Source organism: Thermobia domestica, chromosome 11 (assembly GCF_964235325.1).
Source record: "Thermobia domestica chromosome 11, izTheDome1.hap1.1, whole genome shotgun sequence".
NCBI classification, from domain to species: domain Eukaryota; kingdom Metazoa; phylum Arthropoda; class Insecta; order Zygentoma; family Lepismatidae; genus Thermobia; species Thermobia domestica.
Window position 1 is genome coordinate 255,777,989 of NC_137464.1, and position 23,347 is coordinate 255,801,335.

A 23,347-nucleotide genomic window follows, 5' to 3' on the forward strand; every position below is an offset into this window, starting at 1 on the left:
ACAAATACAATCTCGTTGTGTCCTTTTTTTCTTTAAATAATAACCTATTATGTTAGTGAAAGATAAAACAGCCACACCAGCACGGGAAAGATGGTAATCTTTTTTATAGAATTCAATATAGAGCTTCAATCCAAATATATCAGTTTGCAATTCTAGTGCAACTAGCTCTTCTATCTTTATTTCTTGATTTTCCACCTATACGTTAAAATTTTTAAAAAAGAAACTTGTTTCCACCTTCAATGATCAGGAATTTTCTTTGTGACAAAGATAGGACTATGATAACTAACTAAACAGAACAAGTTTTCGCTACTGTTCGAGAATTTAATTCTTGTATTAGATAATTAAGCAATTCGTGCTGGGATTTATTTGACCATTTGCTTTAGCACTATCCATGTGACCTTTTAAACTAATGCCACCTAAACATAATTTATTGATGCAGTATTCAAATAAAAGGTCAGATTAATAAATTTAACTACCATCATCATGAAGTCTGTTTTTAACCAGAAATATTTATTTTAATTAAGATTTTGCTGCCCCTCGAAACTTGCAGCCCTGTGCGAATGCACATATTGTACATATTGTAGAGCCGGCCCTGGTGACAAAACACTGTATACAAACGTTGGAATGGGAAAACAAGTGTATAATATTCTGTAATCTGCTTACGGATAGCGATACGATAGATTATTTAAGTGGATATGAGTGAAGCATCTTGTTAGGTTACTGTCACGGATAAGACATACGCTAACAATAGCGTTGAAGCGATTCAACACGAAATAGACGCACCGATAGAAAAAAAAAAGAGGAACGAAAGCTAAATAATCAAATAATATCTAAGCGAATGAATGGAGAACACAGTGGCTCGGTGGCCGAGCGCTTATTTCTGATGAGTGGAGTCCCTGCTACCGGACAAATAAGTTTGTGCTGGACAACATCCGTGTCAGTGGATTTTCTCGGGTTACTCCCGTTTCCTTCTACATTCACATTCCATCAATTCTTCCATCATCATCACTCAATCACCTTAATCATCTGTCTTCCTTAGCCTAAACATCTGGTGCGTGTAGGTCCCTGTTTCGATTCCCGACCAGGTAAGTTTGTGGTTGACAACCTCGTGTCAATGCCCTTTCTCGGTGGGGTCCCGTTTTCATTTTACCAATTATTCCATCATCATTCACTTGCCTTAATCTAAAGGGCATAATCGTGGGACGTTAAACTGAAACAAAGATTTGCTAATGAATGGATAAATTATACAATACTACCACTACTCTAGATACTTACCAAATGCTTTAGCAATGGCCACGTTTCCCAATACGGCAATGATAGGCACCAGAATGATCGAGGAGCCAAGTTCTTGACACATGTCAACAAAAGTAAACGTCTCATTTCCTACAGTCGACGTGAATGGAGGCAGTGTGAAATTAGGTAATCCTGACACTACTTTGCCTAAAAGAAAGAAACATAAGTAACATCCTCTTCGTGCAAAACGTGAATTTTACAAAACTAAACAAACTACAAATAATATGTAGTTGTGTTCCGAATTACAGCCCCCCCCCCTTGGAAAAATGAATTACTAGGAAATAGTGAATATATAGTCACAACACTAAAATGATACAGCTGAGCACTTAGTATTTACCTACTTGAAATTCTAATTTCTGAAAATACCCTTCACTTTCAAGTTTTCAACTCTCCTTTGGAGCCTTGCTCACGGAAGATTAAATTCGAATATTTAAATGTCTAAATAGTTAAAAGAAGTACAACATGATATTTCAAACAGAAGGATTTTGTTTGGAGCCAAGAATAAAACAGAAAGACTTAACACAAAAAGAGTGAACAGTGATTGACTGGACCGGGACCTCCGGCACACAGTGGTCGGAAACTTGAAAAAATCGGACAAAAATAGTTTATTCCGAAATGATGGAAGTTGACGGATGTCTATCTATCGTTCTATACGTAATTGCCCTTTCTAAATCAATTGCAACTACTGCGAAAGTGATTCGAAGAACCCTTGCTGCAGTTATATATACCGAGTGGTCCAAAAGTGTGGAATCCCCTTGCATAAATGTCAAATACTGCAAAATATAACCAAAGGAACACTGTAGGGGAGTAATAAAAGTCAGGAGAAATTGCGGAGGATACAGAACAATGAAAGCCGCCATCTTGAAATCCGCCATCGTGAATCATACATACAGTTTATAAATTCAGAACATAACATGTTGACGCCTTATGGGAATTGGACATCGGTAGCCAGTACCAAGTTATGACAGATGTTAATATGCATCCAAGAAGCGATTACAGATTCAATGTGCTCTCCCTCTAATTGCACGTGCAGCTAATAAAAAGCCGGTGTTAAAGAAATGTGTGTTTGGCTTTAGGGTCAAAATTAAAGTTCCCGGTTTTGCACTCGCACCATCTTCGAAGAAACACTAATATTTACTGGAATACTACAGGGTGCGGCACGTAAAACCGGCCCGTCGTAATATTCTGGTATATTGTGTTTTTGGCAACACTTAAATAATCTACCTTCCTACCAAGAGATGGCGTGTCGAGGTCGGGTCGACTTACGTGACCTGCAGCAGTCACGTGCAGCCGCAGCCAGTGAAGCTTGTCGAAACCAGTTGAGAAAAAGGCCTCGTTGTGTTAAGCCGGGTGAGTGTCAGTGTGTGATAATGCCGTATTCGATACCCGAGCGTGTTGCTATTGTTGAAGGGTTCATTCTCACTGGATCTTTTGTGAAAAGAAAGAATTTGTTTCGGGAGAAATTTCCAGGACGTTCTGTGCCAGCAAAAAGCACCATTCAGGAATTGATTGAAAAATGGCGGCGTACAGGATCGGTTCAAAATGCTCCCAGGAACAGACGACCATCTGTCTGCACACCTGAATTAAAGATGCAGGTGGAGGAGATAATGACAAGAAGTCCTCGAAAGTCAACCAGGAGATTGAGTCAATAGGTTCATGCGAGTAAGAGAAGTTGCAGACGTGTTTTAAGGAGAGGTGCAACATGCCACACATCAGCTGCATCATTGTCCCTTGTGCATGAGATGTTTACACCAGAGAGGACAATCAGCAAAGGCTTGTGGCCTCCTCGGTCACCAGACTTGTCCACGTGTGACTTTTACTTATGGGACTGTTAAAGGGAAGAGTATACGAAACAAATCCACACACAATTGAAGAACTCAAGACCAGGATCCAGGATGTCACCAATAGCATTACAACACAAGAACTGACAAGGGTATATATGAATCTCCTCAATCGTGCTCACATGTGTGTTGAAGTGGGCGGAGGACACTTTCAGCACCTGCTGTGAAGGTGAGTAGTCATATTCAATACATTACATTTCATTTTGTGTGTTCACTTTACGGGCCGGTTTTACGTGCCGCACCCTGTAATATTTTTATTTATTTATTTTTAACACACCAGATCCTCTATAGGTGCGAATTCTATAACACATAGCTGAGTCGAGAGTGAGAGCGTGAGTGGCTGTTCTTGGAAGCGGACTGGGTGGCGTACTGGTATGCTGGAGGTTCCGGGTTCGAGTCCCCGTCCAGTCAGTTACTTTTTCACTCTTTGTGATATAGAATTCGCACCTATCGAGGATCTGATTTTTATAAAAATCGGTTGTTTCCTTCTTTCATTAGTATATATAGGGAGATTAGTTTGGAAAATTTTTTTATTTTCCTAAAGAAATTCAAACCTTAACATAAATAAGAATTGGTTAAGCAAGGAATGGGAGACAGCAATAATAAAAAAATACATACAGTATTAACATAACAACAACAAAAACACTTACATAAGTGCTGCATTAGTATTTGATATGTGACCGGCAACATTTTTTTTTTTTTTAATATAATTACTGCTCTGTCCCGCATCTGTTCCTTTTTATTTCCTTGATGTTTTTATCACTTTCTCTCCTATATTTATCTTTGAAGTCTTAAGGAGAGAGAGCCCTTAATGGCACCCACGGACAACATAGCCCAGGTCAAAATAAAGCAAAAATGCTATATAAGGGAATACCCTTCGGGACCGCCTTCAGCAGCTATAGAGAATGAAAAACTTCACTATGAGGCAACGTCGTAGATTAACTTGGAAAGAATAGCTTTGTTCTACGAATAAATCTAGAAGTTACATCGATTGCTACGCTTAACAGGTGGTGCTAGTGTCAACATTTGAACTGCCATCTGGAAAGAATCGATGTAACTATTTGATGGATTGATAGATTTACTCTATGGTTCTTGTATTTGTGACATTGGAACACAGTGTAATTCGCGACTCCAGTCGAGGGCCCGAAAGGTATACAATTATATATATATATGGTGTCATTTTGTAGCAAAATACATTTTTTTTTAAACTTTCAATGTGGCTTCCATTAGTGATACAGCACATATCCCATCTTAAGTCGATTTCTTGCCAAACGCGCTGCAGCATGTCACGTGTGACTTATTCAATTAAGAGGCAAATCCTAACTCTGGTTTGATTGCGAGGTAAATGGTTTGAGATACAACCGTTTTGTTAACACACACCAAACTGTCAATGTGTGGGACACTCAGCTATCAAGAAGCACGCCGGGTTGATTTTGTAGGACTGCTCACAAAGCTTTGTCTCACTTGCTCTACAACGCCTTCAGACATACGGGGACAACGTGAAGATTTGTTGTGTCTTACTGAACATCCAGTTTCAATAAAACACTTGTGCCACCGATAAATAGTAGGTCTACTGGGAGAACTTTTACCATACTTTGTACGAAAATTACGTTACACAGTTGTCGCAGACTTAGATTCTTTAAACCAAAACACACAGCTAGCACGCTCGGGACCAGTCAAGACAGTCATCTTTGCTGCAACTACTGCTAGTGCTTGCGGTGGCTTGTTTATGAACTAGTGTACTACGTGAGTCAAAACTTGATGTATTTTTCTACAAAATGACACCAAAACCATGTCTGTAAGATAAATGAATAAATCAATATCAGTTTTCAAAGTTGTAAAGCCCTTTTTGATACACCCTGTATATATATATATATATATATATATATATATATATATATATATATATATATATATATATATATACAGTGGCGGATCCAGGATATGATCAAGGGAGGGGCTAAACCATAGTTTGCCGCTTTATCCAGTGTAAAACAAGATTGAAGTCCATTTTATCCAGTGTATATCTGGGCCAAGGGGGGGGGAGGCTATCGCTCCTATAGCCCTCCTTGGAACCGCCCTCATGTATGTATATATATATATATATATATATATATACACTAGGTGTATATACATATATATGGTGTGCCACAAAAGTAGTAAGGACGGTTTCCACGAGCTGATCGGAAATGTCAGAAAATAGAAGAGCTAGTAGTGATCGTGATGATGAAGAACGAAGAAGAGAAGAATATCTATTTATTATTTGAAAAAAATTACTGTAAAGAAGTTAACAAACCTACCTGTTAATATAAAAGGTGCTGAGCCCTGAGAGGATTGTAAGGCAAACGCCAACACTGAACATACTAATACCACTAACGCATTCCTTGCAGTAGATATCAACCAAAATATCTTCATGACCCGCCTCTGATTTTTCGATGGTTTTCCATCTTTTGGTCCAAGCTTGATATCCTTTAGTTTCTACAAGAAAACAATACAAACAGGAATAAAACTGAACAAATGATCATCTATATATTACAATGCTAGATTTATATGTTTTGTCTCAAAAGAAAACTTTATATCTTTGTCTCCAATCCTTTCGACAGTGAGATCTCGAAAACCACAAGTGCTAGAAATGTAACGTTTTCGCTGGTCGATTCCATATTTCGTGTAGATTGCCCAATTCTAATTGAATATTTAAAGAACGTGTCCATTATTTTTTTTGTTACATTTTTTAGGGGTACACTAGAAGTGTTGAAATTAAAAAAAGAAGTAAAACATAATATCCTATGAGTTATACATTCGAACACACCATAGTTGTATACAGGGGTTGCATCTCTCTCACGCGTTTGTTTCATAGCCAAATGATAATGAAAAAACGAAGGATAATCATTTCTCCAATCTAAGGTGAATCTTCAGAGTGTTTTGACCACTGAACACCACGTATCATCGATATTATAATTAATTGTGTATGTAATTTATTTGCTTATTATATACAGCATGCAAGAAGAAAGAAAACACTGATCACACATGAATTAGAAACTCCAACTGGAAGTAGGCTCAGTCTTGCAAACGGTGCGAAATATTGAAAAAGATCTCTCCTTTATGGTACTCTTTGCCGATCTTTATCAAGACGTCTTTCACTTGTGTCTGTAAAGGAACATGTACAGATTTGAGGAATGACAAGGAGATTCATGCTCCTTGAATGATGCGCTGTGTAGAGAGCGCAGGTTCAGCTAGACTATATACTAAAATGCAACAAAAGTTTATATGTTTGTAGCCAATCGTATCGACAATGAGTTCTCGGGAACCAGAGGCTCTGCAAAGATGTCGTTTTCACTGATCGATTGCAAATTTTGTGTAGATTATTCAGTTCTAATTGAATATTTAAAAAACGTGGACGTTATTTCTTTATTATATCTTTTAGGGGTACGCTGGAAGGATTGAAATTTTAAAAGAGTAAAGCAGCATATCCTAGAGGTTATACGTTCCAACACTACATAATTGTATACGGAAGTACTATGTCTCTCAGAAGTTTGTTTCATGGCCAAATGATGATGAAAAACGAAGGATTATCATTTTTCCAGTTTACGATGAATATTGTTTGGAGTGTTTTGCCCAATGAACACCATATATCACTGACATTATAATTAATTGTGTATGTAATGTATTTGCTTATTACATACTGCATGCAAGAAAAAAAATAACACTGATCATACATGAAACTCCAACCGGAAGTAGGCTCAGTCTTGCAAATGGTGCAAGATATTGAAAAAAATAATCAAAAAAGATCTTCCCTTTATGATACCTCTTGTCTCAAGACGTCTTTCCCTTGTATCTGTAAAGGGAGATGTACAGATTTGAGGAATGACAAGAAGATTCATGCTCATATGTGAATGATGCGCTATGTAGAGAGCGCAGGTTCAGCTAGTAATAAAAGAAAATATAAAGGAAATATGACTCCACTTACCCGAAGGAAAAGCAAAATGACAATGCAGATGAAGCCAAGCGTCGTATCCCACGCTCGTATTTCCCCAATATGTAGTCCCACTTTGTGTACTGTATCCAGGAAGCCTGCTGAGCTGAATTTTAATCCCAATAAACCTTTCAGTTGAGAACAAGCGATTATAACAGACGTTGCAGAGGTAAAGCCAACAGTTACAGGCACTGATATGAAGTCTATTAGAACACCTGAAATATTACAAAGAATCATCAGAGTAAAACACATACAATAAACCATTAACATCAACTAGGTCATATTCTGATCAGATAATTACATATACATCTTTCACAAAAGTTAGGGTTTGCTTCTGACCTTTAGACTGTTTAATTAATAAGAAACCCTGTTTGTATACGGCAACTTCAGGTACTAGACTATACATACGGGAACTGAGTATTAGCTATGGTCTGTTCAGAATAGAATAATTAAAAATTAACACAATGTGTATGGATAAATTCAAATATCTGGGATCAATATTAACAGATTAAAATGATATTCACGAAGAAATTAAATGTCGACTAAAAGCAGGGAATTTGTGTTATTATTCAGTTTAAAATATTTTGTCGTCGTGAATTCTGTCGAGGAATGTGAAGCTTAAAACATATAAATCCATAATCATGCCTGTTATCCTGCATGGTTGCGAAACATGGTCGCTTACTCTAAGGGAAGAACATAGACTGAAAGTGTTTGAGACCAAGATCCTGAGACGAATATTCGGACCCAAGAGGAACAAGAATGGGGAATGGCGAAAACTTCATAACGAGGAGCTACAAATTTATACCATTCACCAAACATTAAAGTCATCAAGTCTAGGAGGCTCAGGTGGACAGGTCATGGAAGAAAGTAGGAACGCTTTCAATGTTTTAACCGGAAATCCAATTGGGAAACGACCATTCGGAAGACCTAGGCGCAGATGAGAGGACAATATTAAGATGGATTTCGCAGAAACAGGAATACAAAGTAGAAACTGGATCCAATTGGATAAGGATAGAAGTCTATGGAGAACTTTTGTGAAAGCGGCATTTCGGGTTCAATAGGCCATAGAGTTAGTTAGTTCGTTAAAAGCAGTGAGCTCGAAACTTATGGTCGTGAACAAAATAATCCTTCAATGGGTACCAGGAATCAAGAAGCGAATTACGAAACATTCTTCTTCAAGATAATGTAACAAAATCAAGAGACCATACAGGGTAATGTGGGAAAGAATTAATCAAGATGTGTGGATGTAAAATCAAGTTAATGAGACTTCCATTTTGGTGTATGAATAAGGGGAAAAAGATGGGACAGAACACTTTTCAGTACCAGTATGTAACATTTCACTGATTGTAGCTTTCAGTCCCAGAAAAGCAAACCCGCTATGACAATATCCATCCAAGTTATCTGATTTCGGCCACTGTCCCTAACCTAATAAACATGTTGACTAACAACGCCTCTCGAAGAAAGAAAAAAAAAAAAAACAAACAAACAAACAAACAAACAAAAAAAAACATACTTCTGCTGGTGTCATATAGTTCTCATTCAACATAATTCGTGCCACATTTTGACGATCTCACTAGTCTTATGGTATCAGCATGAATTGAAATTATCATTCTACTTTTTTAAAAAAAAAGATTTGTGGCTCATGCTCCTCTCGAAATATTTCCGATGTTTGTCCTTTCGTCGTCAGGTGAATAATAATAGAGGAAGAATCAAATACTAAAGAAATAATCAGCGTTTGTCAGTATGGCATCCCCCATATTGTACCTTTAGAATAACCTCAACTGAAAACGCATTATTTTCTTTAATTTTATCCTACGATGCACATTTGTTCAACAGAAAAATGCTCACTTCTTGCATGCAGGGTTGCAAGTTTAATCCCAAGCTAAGCTGGGTTTTCTGCCAGACAGAAACTGTATTCATGTTTTGGAGTACTCATGTTCACTTTGCCAATATTTTGTCAGTTCATTCGTCTTTGGTCATTTTTATTTAGTATTAGCTTCTTCAGCACGTGCTCTACTTGTGAACATACAGGGTGTATCAGAAGTTGGGGGTCATAGGCCAATTTTTCCTATTGCACTAGCCATTTGGGCTTCACACTGGTAAGGTGATTTATGTTAAATAATAAAGCAAAGTTGCCAGTTCAATAGGCTGTTCCCTAATGATACCAACAATAGAGCATTGTTGGGAAAAGGATTCGAGGTGTTCTAGGCTCCCTCAACAACAATGTGCATGTTCAAGATGTCATTTCTGCGAATCCTCTAGTTCCGTTCCAACACCTTTATGAGCTGGAAACCTTGCTCTTTCATTTAATTATGTTGCACTTGGTCTGTGGTCCGGGATTTCTGACGCACCCTAGAAAATGAAATGTTTCATTTCGCCTATGGTCCCGGATTTCTGACACACCCTGTAAAATGAAAGTTGCACTTGGCCTATGGTCCCGGATTTCTGATACAGTTTAGAAAATGAAGTGCTGCACTTGGTCTATGTCCCGGATTTCTGATACAGTTTAGAAAATGAAGTGCTGCACTTGGTCTATGGTTCCGAATTTCTGACACATCCTAGAAAATGAAATGTCGCGTTTGGTCTATGGTCCCCAACTTCTGACACATCCTAGAAAATGAAATGTTGCACTTGGTCTATGGTTCCGGATATCTGACACACCCTGGAAAATGAAATATTGCACTTGGCTTATGGTCCCGGATTTCTGACACACCCTAGAAAATTAAATGTTGCACGTAGCTTATGGTCCCGGATTTCTGACACACCTTAGTAAATGAAATGTTGCACTTGGTCTATGGTCCCGGATATCTGACATACCCTAGAAAATGAAATGTTTCACTTGGCTTATGGTCCCGGATTTCTGACCCTTTCGAGCATGAAATGTTGCAGTATAATCTACAGTCTAGTTTTTGTTCTGTAACAGTTTGATACACTTAGTTGTCAGATACACTTAGTTGGATTTCAGAAACTAGAATAGAAGAAAAATTTTCAGAAGGAATCCGTACAAATCGAATAAACCTCTATTTACAGAAAATATTAATGACTTATTAACTCACGTTTGAATTTCAGTTAAGGTCAGTTTCAGTTTAAAATAGTTTATTACAACGTAGAGGTAACTTAACATGTCCATTTTGTAAGTGACATTAACAAAGTAAATCTACGGAATAAGTATTGAGGGTTTTTATCTTCTACACTTACCTAAGTGAAGAATTCCCATAAGAAGCTGAATGCATCCACTCAGGAAACACAATAACACAGCAAAGTCAGCGTTGTGGTCATGAGTATGCTCATAAGTCATTAAAGCCATGAGAGCTGTTGGACCTATTGTAATATCTTTACAACTACCAAAAAATATGTAGACAAAACAGCCCATGAACGCAGAGTATAGGCCATACTAAAAAGAAAGACAAGCGGAGATTGAGAATTAGATACAAAAATCGTTACCGTAAATAAATACAGTGAAATTTGTTTAGTGTAAAAGTAAATATGTCAAGATTCGGATTGCATCTGAACGTTATCTGTATACCCTAAATCCCTCCCCATGATGAAACTCTCCGTACATTATTTATCTTATACAAGTAACCAATGTACTGGGTTATGTACGGTAAAGAGACACCTATTTATGATTCAAAGGAGATCTAAGAGCTGAGTGGACGTAAGGTCCTACACTTTTTAGACTTATTGCTGTCAGGTCCGATTAATACAAATCAGCCTTGCCAACCACATGACAATTTATCATGATATACCATAATTTAAGCCTATATGCTACACAAGCCCGTATCCACGGAGGTCTAGGGGGCCACCCCCCTAAATTTTTGCTGCCCCTCCTAAAATTTTCACGGAAGGCTTGCAAATGAACTATAATATGATGATAAACTATAACATGGTTTGATCGGACCCCCCTAACTTCTGCCGGACCCCCCCTACATTTTTGGGCTGGCTACCGGCCAGATGCTAGCTACATACGATAATGCCCTTGCGGCAATAAGCGAATATACAATAAATTTAAAACGCACACTTGTTTGCACTTTTAAATGTGCAAATAAATTAAAGATGTGCATTAAATAATTATAAAACACACACACACACTGAGGTTTTTTAACAGCCATTCCCGCTAAAATAAATGAATAACAATTTGAGAATTGGAAAATCGCGTCGGATCTAGGATTTTTTGAGGGGGGAGTGGATCAATAAGTACCAAAATAACCAATCACACTGAAACTCTTTAAAGTGACATGCGACAATATTCTTTACCCGTGACAACGCTGATACATAGAACAGGAGGGGGGGAGTATTTTAAAGAGGCTCGCAAGTGATATACAGGAAGAAATGTTCTCCTAGCTTCTGTTTTCTTCCCTAATTGATAAATGTTGTATTATTTTGCTTGGTGAATCCCTTTCCTTCAAGCTTCAGGAAATCGACTTAAACTATTGCTTTTGCAAAGCTCTGCTTTCTCTTAAGCCTCAAACGGAAAAATAATGGCACAAAGTTTCGGAAAGTACTGATATTTTCATTGGTAGCTTTTCATTTTAGATAGTGTATATTTACAACGAAGAGGGGTTGCACGTGCATCCCCTAAGTCCGGCCCTGCCTATAACTATTCTTTAAATTCAATTACGTTTACGAGAGGGTGGAAATACTGTTGTTGTTCAGAGTAGTACTGTTAATAAGGATTTTAAAAAATGGTACAGAAAGTGATGTCGATTTGGAGTTCGAAATTGTAGACTACTAGATAATTTTATTATATATTTTTGTCATTATTAGTACTATTAAACCTGTTTATACAATTATCGCGTGTGTAACCAATATACGATAATTTTAATGACGAAAATCGATAATTTTCTTTTCTGAGATTGGCAACTCTGCAAAACATCCTAACTTTACAACTCATAAAGGTATATGCATAGACATACGGTGTATGTTCAATTGCATCATGAATAGTCAGCGCGAGAAGATTGTGATTTATCATTTATTATGAGTAAATTCTTATTTTATATTTATTACTTAAAAAAAAAAAAACTTTAACAAGACTGTAACTATCATTATACGGTATACGATAAGAGTATTGTAATTGAGGTTATCATTGGTCAGAATCTTATGTTATAAACAAACGACCATGACCACCGACCTCAAACTCCTTTTAAAAAAAAATAGTCCACATAATTGTTTATTTAATTCAATACGAAATCTTTCTGGGATGCCCGTGCATGCACAATAAACAAATACAAGAACAAGAATTTTAGGAATAATAAAAAACCGGATCAAAAGATTGCGATCTTGGCCAAGAATTAGTTTTTGGATCAGGAACCACAAAAGTTTGCAACGTCTACTAAATCGGATTTTCGTATTTTTTTTACGGAATAAGCACATCATAGTGAATTAAGTAATAGTTTGGGTTTGGCTACACTGTATGCAGTTCTCCAGATATAAGGCGTACAAGAAAATGTATGATTGAATGAAATATATTGAATTTTTTTGCATCAGGGGCCACAAAAATTTTGAGCGGTCCTTAAATCGAGTTTTCGTATTTTTTACGGAATAAGCACATCATACTGAGTAAATTGTTAGTTTTGGTTTGGCTCCACTATAAGTAGTTCTCGAGATATAAGGCCTACAAGAAAATTTTTGCCTGAAACATATTGGATCTTTTGATATATATATATATATATATATATATATATATATATATATATATATATATATATATATATATATATATATATATATATATATATATATATAAGTGGTTTGAATCCTATTTCTTCACTATTTGTGCTCTTTTGTAACCGAATTAGTGTAACTGCCTTTGGCGTTTGTACTTTGGATCCGACTCCTTAAGACGATTGATTTTTCGATGCTGACTTAAGGAATTGATTGCATTAGAATCAGGTCCGCAACTAGAAGGGGGCCAGGGGGCCTGGCCCCCTCTAAACTTTTCATGGCACCTGCAAACCTCAATACAAAATATTAATTAAAAAAAATCACAATTTAGATATCTGTAAGAGAATTTTTAATGACTTGGCTACCTTATCTTATTCATGTCCCCCCCCCCCCGAAACTTCTGTGTCTGGTTGCGGGCCTGATTAGAATTAAGAACTATCAAATTTTTATCTAACCAACGACAGCTCTCCAGGGTTGTAGCGCCGCGTAGTTGACTTTAGATTTGATTAGTACTTCCCTAAGGGACACAGTGGTCTAGTGCGGTCTTAAGCAACAGCCGAGCCCCGGGCCACTGAACCGTTTTATCCGCCCCGCCTGATCCGCTATTGGAAATTTTATTTCTTACAAATCTCTTGAACTGCATTGAAATTTCTTCCTGGGTAACTGGAGACCACCTTGATATCATCTGCGTTGGAACGTCCAGCGTACGACCGAAAATTGATAATTCAGAACATGAAAGGTCAAATTTTCCACTAAAATGGTAAATAAATAAATTTTTCTGCTTTTCTTTGAAAAGTTTGGTTACTGTTATAACAGTCTTTGTGTTAGTGTGATGTAAGTGTACGAGTTTCTCCACTGAATGTGGTTATTCAGTTATGAAAATGTTACATATTGTCTCGTACAGCTCGGCTCTCGACACCAGCAAGTACTCGGCAATTGGCGCACACCTGTTCCAACTTGCACATGAATGGTATAATGGTAAGAGTGTTGGACTCACGTCCGTGTGGTCCCGCGTTCGATTTCCGGCAGGTGCTTCCCAATCTTTGGCGTCCACTCAGTGTGGTGAGGCAAACTAGGGAGTCACGTGAGTAAAGAACGCGACGGTTACTAGGTCTAGAAAGTTCCTGATAAGTAGGGAAACCATAAAGCATAAAAAACAGTAAAAGCATAATGGGATTTACCACCTATGGTTGGTTGCATATCTGTGATTTTGACCACTTTATATATATATTTAAGTTTGCCAATCTTATAAGCATAATAAAGCATAATTTACAGAAATAAAGCACAAAGTATAATGCTTAATACTTTTTATTCCAGAACCTTGTGCCTGTGTACAACAAAAAATATATTAATATATTTTGTACCAAAGAAGAAATTACAAGTTGACATCACTGCTCTTTCAAGTCGAAAATGGCGTGAAACAAGGAGATGCGTTGTCGCCATTATTATTTAGCTTTGTTCTGGAATACGCTATAAGGAAAATCAAAGATAGCAACCAGGGCCTAGAGTTGAACGGTATTCACCAGGTTATGGCATATGCTGATTATGTAAATTTAATAAGGGATGATAGGAGAACAATAGAAAGAAATACAGAGATCTTATTAAACGCTTGCAGGGACATAGGTTTAGAAGTAAATGCAGAGAAAACTAAATACATGGAAGTGCGTCGGGACCGGAATACAGCAAATTATGGATGCGTTAAAATAATAAATAATACTTTTGATAAAGTGGATACTTTCAAATATTTAGGATCAATATTAACAGACGAAAATCATATTCACGAAGAAATTAAATGTCGACTAAAAGCAGGGAATTCGTCTTACTATTCGGTTCAAAATCTCTTGCTGTCGCGAATTCTGTCGAGGAATTTGAAGCTTAAAATATACAAAACGATAATCATGCCTGTTGTTCTGTATGGTTGCGAAACATGGTCGCTTACTCTGAGGGAAGAACACAGACTGAAAGTATTTGAGAGCAAGATCCTGAGACGACCAAGAGGAACGGGAATGGAGAATGGCGGAAACTTCATAACGAGGAACTACATAATTTATATGGTTTACCCAACATTGTTAGGGTCGTCAAGTCTAGGAGAGCGGGTCATGTAGCTAGAATGGAAGAAAGTAGAAACGCTTTCAAAGTCTTGACTGGAAGACCAATCGGAAAACGACCATTAGGAAGACCTAGGCGCAGATGGGAGGACAATATTAAGATGGATCTCGCAGAGATTGGAATACAAAGTAGAAACTGGATGCAGTTAGCTAAGGATAGAAGTCAGTGGAGAGCTTTTGTGAACGCGGCATTGAACCTCCGGGTTCCATAGGCCATAGAGTTAGTTAGTTAGTTAGAAGAAATTACAAAGGCTGTTATCAATGCCGCAAACAATGGAAATCAACTGCCACTTGCCTTTACGCGTAACAATGGAAACTTCGAATTCCACCTTTCTCCGCATCTTAATGCAATTTTGTATCACCGTACCTTGATGCATCGTATTAGTGATTTTAGTGGGGAAAATTAGTGATTTCATATACATTTTTAATGCTTGTGTAATGAAAACGAGTAAAATAAGACAAATATGAAATGGAAATGGGTAAAAATGAAGTATAACTCAAGGAATATCATATTACGGCATAATTTAGGGAAAAGTATAATGTAAGGAAAAATAAAGCATTAAAGCATAAAGTTGGCTGCTCTACTGATAAGCAGTGATGCCAGCCCGTGGGAAAAATCCCATATTGTGGGATTTTTTGACAATGATTTTTCGAAATGGGATAAAGGGAATTTCGTAATAATTGGCAGGATTTATGGAATTTTTTTCATATATCTATTCCTTGGACGAGTAGGCAAGTGAGTTTTCAATAAACATGAAAGTAATTCTAATTGTCAAATTTTGTTACTATAAAATGCATGTTAAAGTAATTTATGCAGTGCTCTGGGAATTTCAAAAGGAATCGATAGAAAGGAACGTTTAATTGTACTCTGGTATTTAGGAAAAAGGAAAATGAAAAAAAAAAAAAAGAACAGAATTAAGGGAAGAAGGTAAAACGAGAAACTTCCAGAGTACATGGCGCTGGAGCGGCTCAATCTGTTACGCCAAGTGCCTTAGTACTTACCTGAGGATCTAAATCAGCTAATGTGGCATACGCTAATCCTTGAGGCATTACAGTCAATCCTACGGTAATGCCAGCTATCATGTCGGATACTAGTTTCTCTGTGTTGTACTTGGGAAGCCATGCTGTGATGGGAACGTGTCGATGCAGGAACCGAGAGCAACAGTCTGAGCGCTTCTTTCTTAGGGCCTTCAGGGAGAACGGCATCCTCGATGGCCAACAACTAACAACAGCTGAAAAAAAAGAACAGAGATAAGTTTTAAGCACAATACTATTGGTGGTCGAAATAGGATTAAGGTGCAAGCACAGTTTTCTCTAAAGAATGACGGTTGATGAGACCCATGAAATAAGCAATACCATATTTACTCGAATGTATCTTATTTACAAATATAAGATAATTCTAATTGTGGTTTTAAGATTAATATATTATTTTTACGTAATTTAGGTAAATAGGTGTTTTAAGGCTTAGGCAGTTAAGGAAAGGGTACCACAGAGCTTCAAGCAAGCTAAGTGATAATGGTTTAGGAATTTTTTTAGTGCTTTAGGCAACCAAAGAGAAGTTGAGATCCCGTAGAGATCCAGGTAAGCTAAGCAGGGAGGGAAACCACAGAGCTTCAGGCAAACTAGGTGGCTGCAGTTTAGGATTTTTTAGTACTTTAGGCAAGATAAGAGAGAAAGCGAGAGAAGATAATCAGTTGAAACTGATGTTGAAGGTTTTATAGTGTTTTTTATATAGGAGGAGTGTACCGTTATCTATCTATCTACCTAGATAAGTTATCTATCTAGACAGGAAGGGAGGGACGGAGCATAATGACGCCAAGGCCACTGTGGGAGCTGCGCAATTTGAGGTCAGTCGGAGCAACACAATGGCCGTGAGAAGAGTGTTTGTGTTACAGCGCATAGCGAATGTTTGTGTGACGCCACGAACAATGGATTTGCAGCAGATCGAGCACTCCTCGGTCATCAAGTTTCTCACTAAAGAAGGGAAGGAACCAAAGGAGATCTACAAGCGACTGGTGAAAGCGTACCGGGATGCAGCACCGTCAGAATTCCACGTCAAATAATTCAAGTGGGGACGAGAGTCCATTGAGGATGACCCCTGCTCCGAGAGACCCGCGGATGCAATCACCACGGAAATGTGCCGCAAAGTTGAGAACATGGTCCTGCAGGATCGCCGTATGAAAGTCACCGAGATTGTAGCAGTATGTGGTATATCCAAAGGATCCGTCCTGACGATTCTGCATGACCGCTTGGACATGTCAAAGGTCTGTGCTCGTTGTGTCCCCAGAATGCTCACGCTTGCACAGAAGCAGTGACGGATAGCTGTCCCAAGACTTGTTGGACTTCTTTGAGGAGGACCAGGACAAATTCCTGGCTCAACTGGTGACGGGACGAAACCTGGATCTACCATTGGGATCCTGAGAGCAGGCAGGAGTCCATGCTTTGGAAATACCACGATTCTCCGCCCCCGAAGAAGTTCTGCACACAGCCTTCTGCGGGGAAGACCATGGCGATCATCTTCAAGGATTCTGTGGGACTTCTGCTGGTGGAGTACATGCCTCACAAGACGACAATCGCGAGTGATGTCTATGCTGCCTCCCTGTATCGTTTGACTGATGCCATTGCAGAACAATGTTCGGGAAAGTTGGCCAACCGGATCCTCTTGCTCCAGGACAACGCACCAGTAAACACGGCCTGGAAGGTTCAGGCTGTCATTGCTGACTGTGGTTTTCAAGTGTTGATTCATCCTCCCTACAGTCCGGACATGGTCCCTAGTGACTCATTTTCTCTTCCGAGACCTGATGAAACACTTGCGGGGACAACGAGGTCCAGCAGGCTGTTTCCCAGTGGTTTGGAGGCCATGACAAAGACTATTTTTTTCTCTGGGATTTCTTCGCTGCCCACAAACTGGTGACAGTGCATAGACCTCCATGGGAACTACATCGATAAACAGTGATGACCAGATGAGCATATCTGTATTCCTTCCTGTCTAGGTAGATAACTTATTGGACGCCCCTCGTATATATTTGGACAGTGGAATAGTGTTCTAAAGTGCTAGTGTTCGTTTTTTGTTATTGATGGCAATGGTACTTGTTGTTTGTATGCTTGTTATAGGTTGTAGTAAAAGAGGACGTGGTTTTATTTACAAATACATACCACGTGTAGGATGTTACAATAGTATTTTTGAGAATTGATAGATATTTTACCGGTAACTCAATCTGGAAAGATACTTCTAACAAGTCACTCGTTTTGCAGACAATGATGGGCTGTTAGTTTAGTAGTCATATATAAAGTTTAATGTTTGCCTTGTTCCTCTTTACAAGTCTACAACGTTATCCTTGAAAAAAAATTAGGTAACTATAGGAAAGAGATCGCACGCTATATAGAGGTATTAAAACGGGAACAAGGTACAAAATTTATGCTAGAAGTAGAGAACTTCAGAAGCCTGCAAGTTAGTGAAATGTAACCTGATATACAAGCTCCTTCAAATTTATGCTAAAAGTAAGAATCTCAGAAGGCCGTAAGTTAGGGAAATGAAACTTGGTATAGACACTCCTTAAAATTTATATCAAAAGTAGAGGATCTCAGAAGCCCGTAAGTTAGGAAGATGAAACTCGATACACAAACTCCTTAATACAGTATTATTACTCATTACGAACTCCTTATTACTTGATATACAAAGGTGTTACATTATATTTAAAGATTCTAATTCAGCAAATTTCCTATATTGTTTTAATTTCTCCTCTTGAATTTTTAAAATGGCAAAAATAAAGAGACGGTTGAACCATTACAATGGCTTTTGAAATACTTAGTACTTTATCATTACATTTAATTGAAATGCCTATCCTAAAGAGGAAAGAGGGTTAAAATATATATTTTCCTAAACCTACTCTTCTCGTACGAAGAACGAACATGAGAGCTGGTAAAACTATAAATGAATTCCGTAACATAATATGAAAGAAAAAGAGTATGTTGATGATAAAACCTAATACAGTAAAGTTCATTGCTCATAATTAAATCAGGACTTACTGAATATTCTGTCATTCATACATTCAGCACGGCTCGTGAAGGAAGTCACACCGATAAAAACTACTTTTATCACTTCAATCAAACGAAAGAAAGTTATTCTATGTCCAAAATGTTGTATACACAGATGAGAACATTAGGCATCCGTGGGAAGAGATTTTGCAGCCCTGAAGAAGCTGTAGTGGCTTACGAAAATGAAATTTCAACACTTGAAGAAAAAGACTGGCAACACTGCTTCCAAAAGTGGGTTTCGAGGATTGAAAAGTGTGTACAGTGTAATGGTGAATACTTTGAGAAAATGTAAGTGTTAAGTTGATTTTAAGTATGTAAGTTATTTCACATCTCAAAACTTTCGTAGTGACCCTTGTAATACAACAACACTGTAATTGGGTTTATGACAGTTATGTTGTTGTTCACAAATATAGCTAATATAATAAAATAATGTACAGATGGTGATCAGAAAAATGGAAACACCTGTAGTTGGCAACACGTCAGATGTATGGGTTGGCAGTGGTGTCGTGGCACCCGCAGCGCCGGACCGCTAGTGGTGGTGTGTTAGGTCGGTCTCCATACTACATCAGGCGCAGTGGAACAGCAGTGTTCAGTGGCTGCAGCAGACGGAGGTAGTGTAAAATGGGAGACCTCTCAGATTTTCAAAGAGGGCAAATTGTTGGTGCGCGGTTATGTGGAGTGAGTGTGACGGCAGTGGCTACTGTGTTAGGTGTGTCGCGTGGAACAGTGTCGAAGGTGATGACGGCCTACACAACACACGAGAAAACCACATCGGGGAAGCGGAACAGTGGGCGGAAGAAAATCATGAGTGACAGGTCACGCCGGGTATTAAAGCGCATTGTCACGCAGAACCGTCGTGCCACTGCGGAGCAAGTGACGGAGGAACTCAATCAGCACCTCCCCCACCCTGTTTCGACAATCACAGTCCGCCGCGAATTACTTGACATGAACTTACGGGGTCATGTTGCACGGGCCAAACCCCTCATCAGTGACCATAACGCTTTCGCACGCCGCAAATGGTGCCGCGACCATGCAACTTGCACCGTTGAGGACTGGAAACGTGTGATATGGTCGGATGAGTCATCCTTCACCCTATTCCCAACCACGGGCCGTGTTTATGTGTGGAGAACGCCCAAAGAAGCTTATGATCTGCAGTGTCTCCGCCCAACTGTGAAACATGGCGGAGGCTCGGTGATGCTGTGGGCCGCCATATCTTGGTTTTCATTGGGTTCTGTGGTCACACTTAGCTGACGAATCACTGCCAACGATTAAGTCGAAATTTTAGGAGACCAGTTGCATCCTATGGTCCGGATGTTGTTCTCGGACAATGACGCCATCTTCCAGGATGATAATGCACCCATTCACACAGCTGGCGTAGTTGCAGCGTGGTTCGAGGAACATCGGGATGAAGTTCAACACCTCCCCTGGCCCGCCCGATCCCCAGATCTCAACATAATTGAACATCTGTGGTCCGTCTTGGAAACACGACTCCGGCGACGATTTCCACCTCCATCCTCTCTCACAGAACTGACCGATGCCCTGCACGAGGAATGGTGTAAAATTCCACTTGCTACCATTCACGACCAACAATTTGCCTGCATCCCACGTCGCTTCAAGGCTGTTCTGAAGGCGAAAGGTGGCCCGACACCATATTAATCTGGTAAGTTGCAATTTCGTTCAGGTGTTTCCATTTTTCTGATCGCCATCTATATATGTATTTGTCTGTCTGTCTGTCATCAGCTTTTCGCATAGAAATGAGTAACCTAGAGTCGCCAAATTTTGTACACAGATGGATCTTCACAGTATTTATTCCTGTACAAAGCACTTTTTTTTTCTAATTTCAACTCGGAAGGGGTCAGATTTGGAGAGTGCAAATGTATGCGAAAAGGTATACACCTTTCTCGCAGTTTCTGATAACGCCATGTATATATGCAACCCGCACTGCCATATGGTTGTGCTGGCTTATATAAGAGCAGGGAGTAAGGGCTATTTTTTTGTTTCTTTTAATCGATATTCTGGATTAACACCCGGCAACGTCAAGTACTTACATTAAGAAACGAACTATTTGTTTTAGCACAATAAAAAAATATCAACCATTATTGGAACGAATAACATACTTCTTTATCGACTTAAAAATGTGCTTTTCTTGAAAACTTCGGATCAGAATTTACCTTCAACCACCCCAGTTTGTTCAGCTTTATGTGGTTTATCGACTGGTCAATGTCATAGTGAAACAGATATTATTAAATTTAAGACTTAACCATAGTTTTAGACTATATCTCATTAACCATCATTGTTTTAGATAGTATCGTAAGGAAGACATAATGAAAATATATTTCATTGTAACTTTCACATCCATAAGTGGTACACTTGAAATACAGTATCAATTTTTAGGCTTACAAAGAAATGAGTTTTTCTCCATTTTCTCGAAAACTGCGCATGAATTTTCACATTTATCTATGTCATTTTGTTCAGCCTAATAGGATATATCAATTGGTGCATGTTTCATCGTTGGATATTTTTTCCCGTTAAACGCTAATAAAATTGTAGAACACAAGTTGCTCTTTTCAGAATATTATGTGATATTTACATAGGTGTCTCTGGCGGGGAAGACGAGGGGGTCGCGTCCCCCCAATATTTTGAAGTACAAAATATTCAATATTTCATTCGAATTTAATTTATTTACTAACGACAGAATAACAAATAAATAAATAATAATAATAATAATATTTAGTCCTGGGCCCAGCCTATACCCCCGTAAAAATTTTTAGGTCCGGAGAGTTTGATTGCTGGAATGAGTTATACAGTGACCAAATATAATTAAAATTTTAGGTAGACATCTGGTATCCTGTTCATTCTCTCTGGCCAGCCATTTTCCAAAATGGCCGCCGCTCATATGTAAATATCTATATATCTCGTGAAACAAGGTACTTAGAAAGGTGATTTTGGTGTCAAAGTATATGTTTTCGAGGTCGCTGAATTCAAATATGACATCATCGGTAATGTCACTTAGAAAGCTTACTAGCTAGCAACACTGTTGTCTTTAACGGCCAACTATAAAAAGCTACTGATGCATATTGCACAAGGATGTAACGTGTCCCTTCCAAGACTACAGTAAACCAATTTTTGCTGGTAGTTGACATCAAAGAAAAACAGATTTTAGAAATTAATATAAGAAAAAGTGGCTTTAAATTCAACATGGCGGCCAATATGGCGGCTAGTGACCAGGCCACCAAGCAATGGAATTGTTCAAATGCCTGTAAGGCAGTCACTTATTGGTCTAAAGAGTTCAAACAAGAAGCAGGATGTACAGGAAAGGACAGACGTTCCAAGCGTTTACGGTTTAGGTCCAGGGAACGAAGCGTATTCTCAGCGGGGGCGACAGAATAAAAACAGAGCTTTGACCCATTGTTTCCAGCCAACTATACCTACAAGGATGTACCTACAAAAAATGTCCTACAAGATGTTACTTGGAAACCTCCCGTAAGATTCCATTTATTTATATGTCCGTACTGTGCATAACTACGTGAGGACAAGGGAGCAAACTCCTGTTTTTTGTTAATTCTTTCGTTTCCGGCGCTATAACCCCGTATGGGCCTGATAAAATTAAAATTTACTATAGCCTGTAAAATCGTGTTGGCGCGGAGAGTTTGATTGCTGGAATGAGTTATTCAGTGACCAAATAAAATAAAATTCTAGGTAGACATCTAATATACCGTTGATTCCATCTTGGCAACCATTTTCAATATGGCGGTTGGTATAACACCCACCAGATTATCATTGGAGCCACTTACACTTGGTGAATGATTTTTAAAAATCCTGTTTTTTTGGATTTGTTCAATCATATGAAATTATTTTCAAACTAATTTTAAATATAGTACACTGTTTTTGGAAATTAATACTACCAAGAAAGACACCGTAAGGGCGAATACGAATCAAATATTTTAGTTTATGTAGGTAAAGAGCGAATGATAATACTGGATGTAAAATTCTATAATTTATAAGAAATAGTAAAAATCGTGTGTACAAAATATTTCGCTGGATACAAATATATTTCTAACGTATAATTATGATAGTTTTATTCATTATGAATCTTTGTATAATGTAGGTTTTATGTTATCTCTGTCATTAAGCAGTTTGTTTGCTTATCAAAATTTTCACTTTGCACTTATTATTTGTTATTACATTGTGCACTATTACACTTGCAGTAAGCCATACACTTGTAAAAGACACTTCTACAAGGACATCGATAATGGTTACACAACTTGCATCCACATTTTCAAATCACATCATTTGACAACGGGTTCATGAATTTTATTTTGTCGCAAAACACCATTCAATTCAGTCCATACAAAAGTATACGGATCCAGTTCCGGAAACGATGTTTCTAATATGATAAGACCTTTTCTAATTGAATAATAGGCAAGGAGAAT

General features: G+C 38.2%; 1 protein-coding gene across 2 annotated transcripts in view; it reads right to left on the bottom strand.

The window, feature by feature from the left end:
* LOC145664958 (sodium-independent sulfate anion transporter-like) overlaps positions 1-23,347 on the bottom strand; it is a 128,606-nt gene that overhangs the window by 30,462 nt on the left and 74,797 nt on the right. For both annotated transcript variants that reach the window (XM_081732097.1, XM_081732098.1), the window contains exons 2-6: positions 15,879-16,108; positions 10,306-10,501; positions 7,102-7,322; positions 5,435-5,612; positions 1,276-1,440 (exon numbers count right to left, since the gene is read on the bottom strand). In XM_081732097.1, coding sequence (XP_081588223.1) covers positions 1,276-1,440; positions 5,435-5,612; positions 7,102-7,322; positions 10,306-10,501; positions 15,879-16,082 — 964 coding nt within the window. In that variant the 5' untranslated portion in view covers positions 16,083-16,108. The remainder of the gene's footprint in view (positions 1-1,275; positions 1,441-5,434; positions 5,613-7,101; positions 7,323-10,305; positions 10,502-15,878; positions 16,109-23,347) is intronic.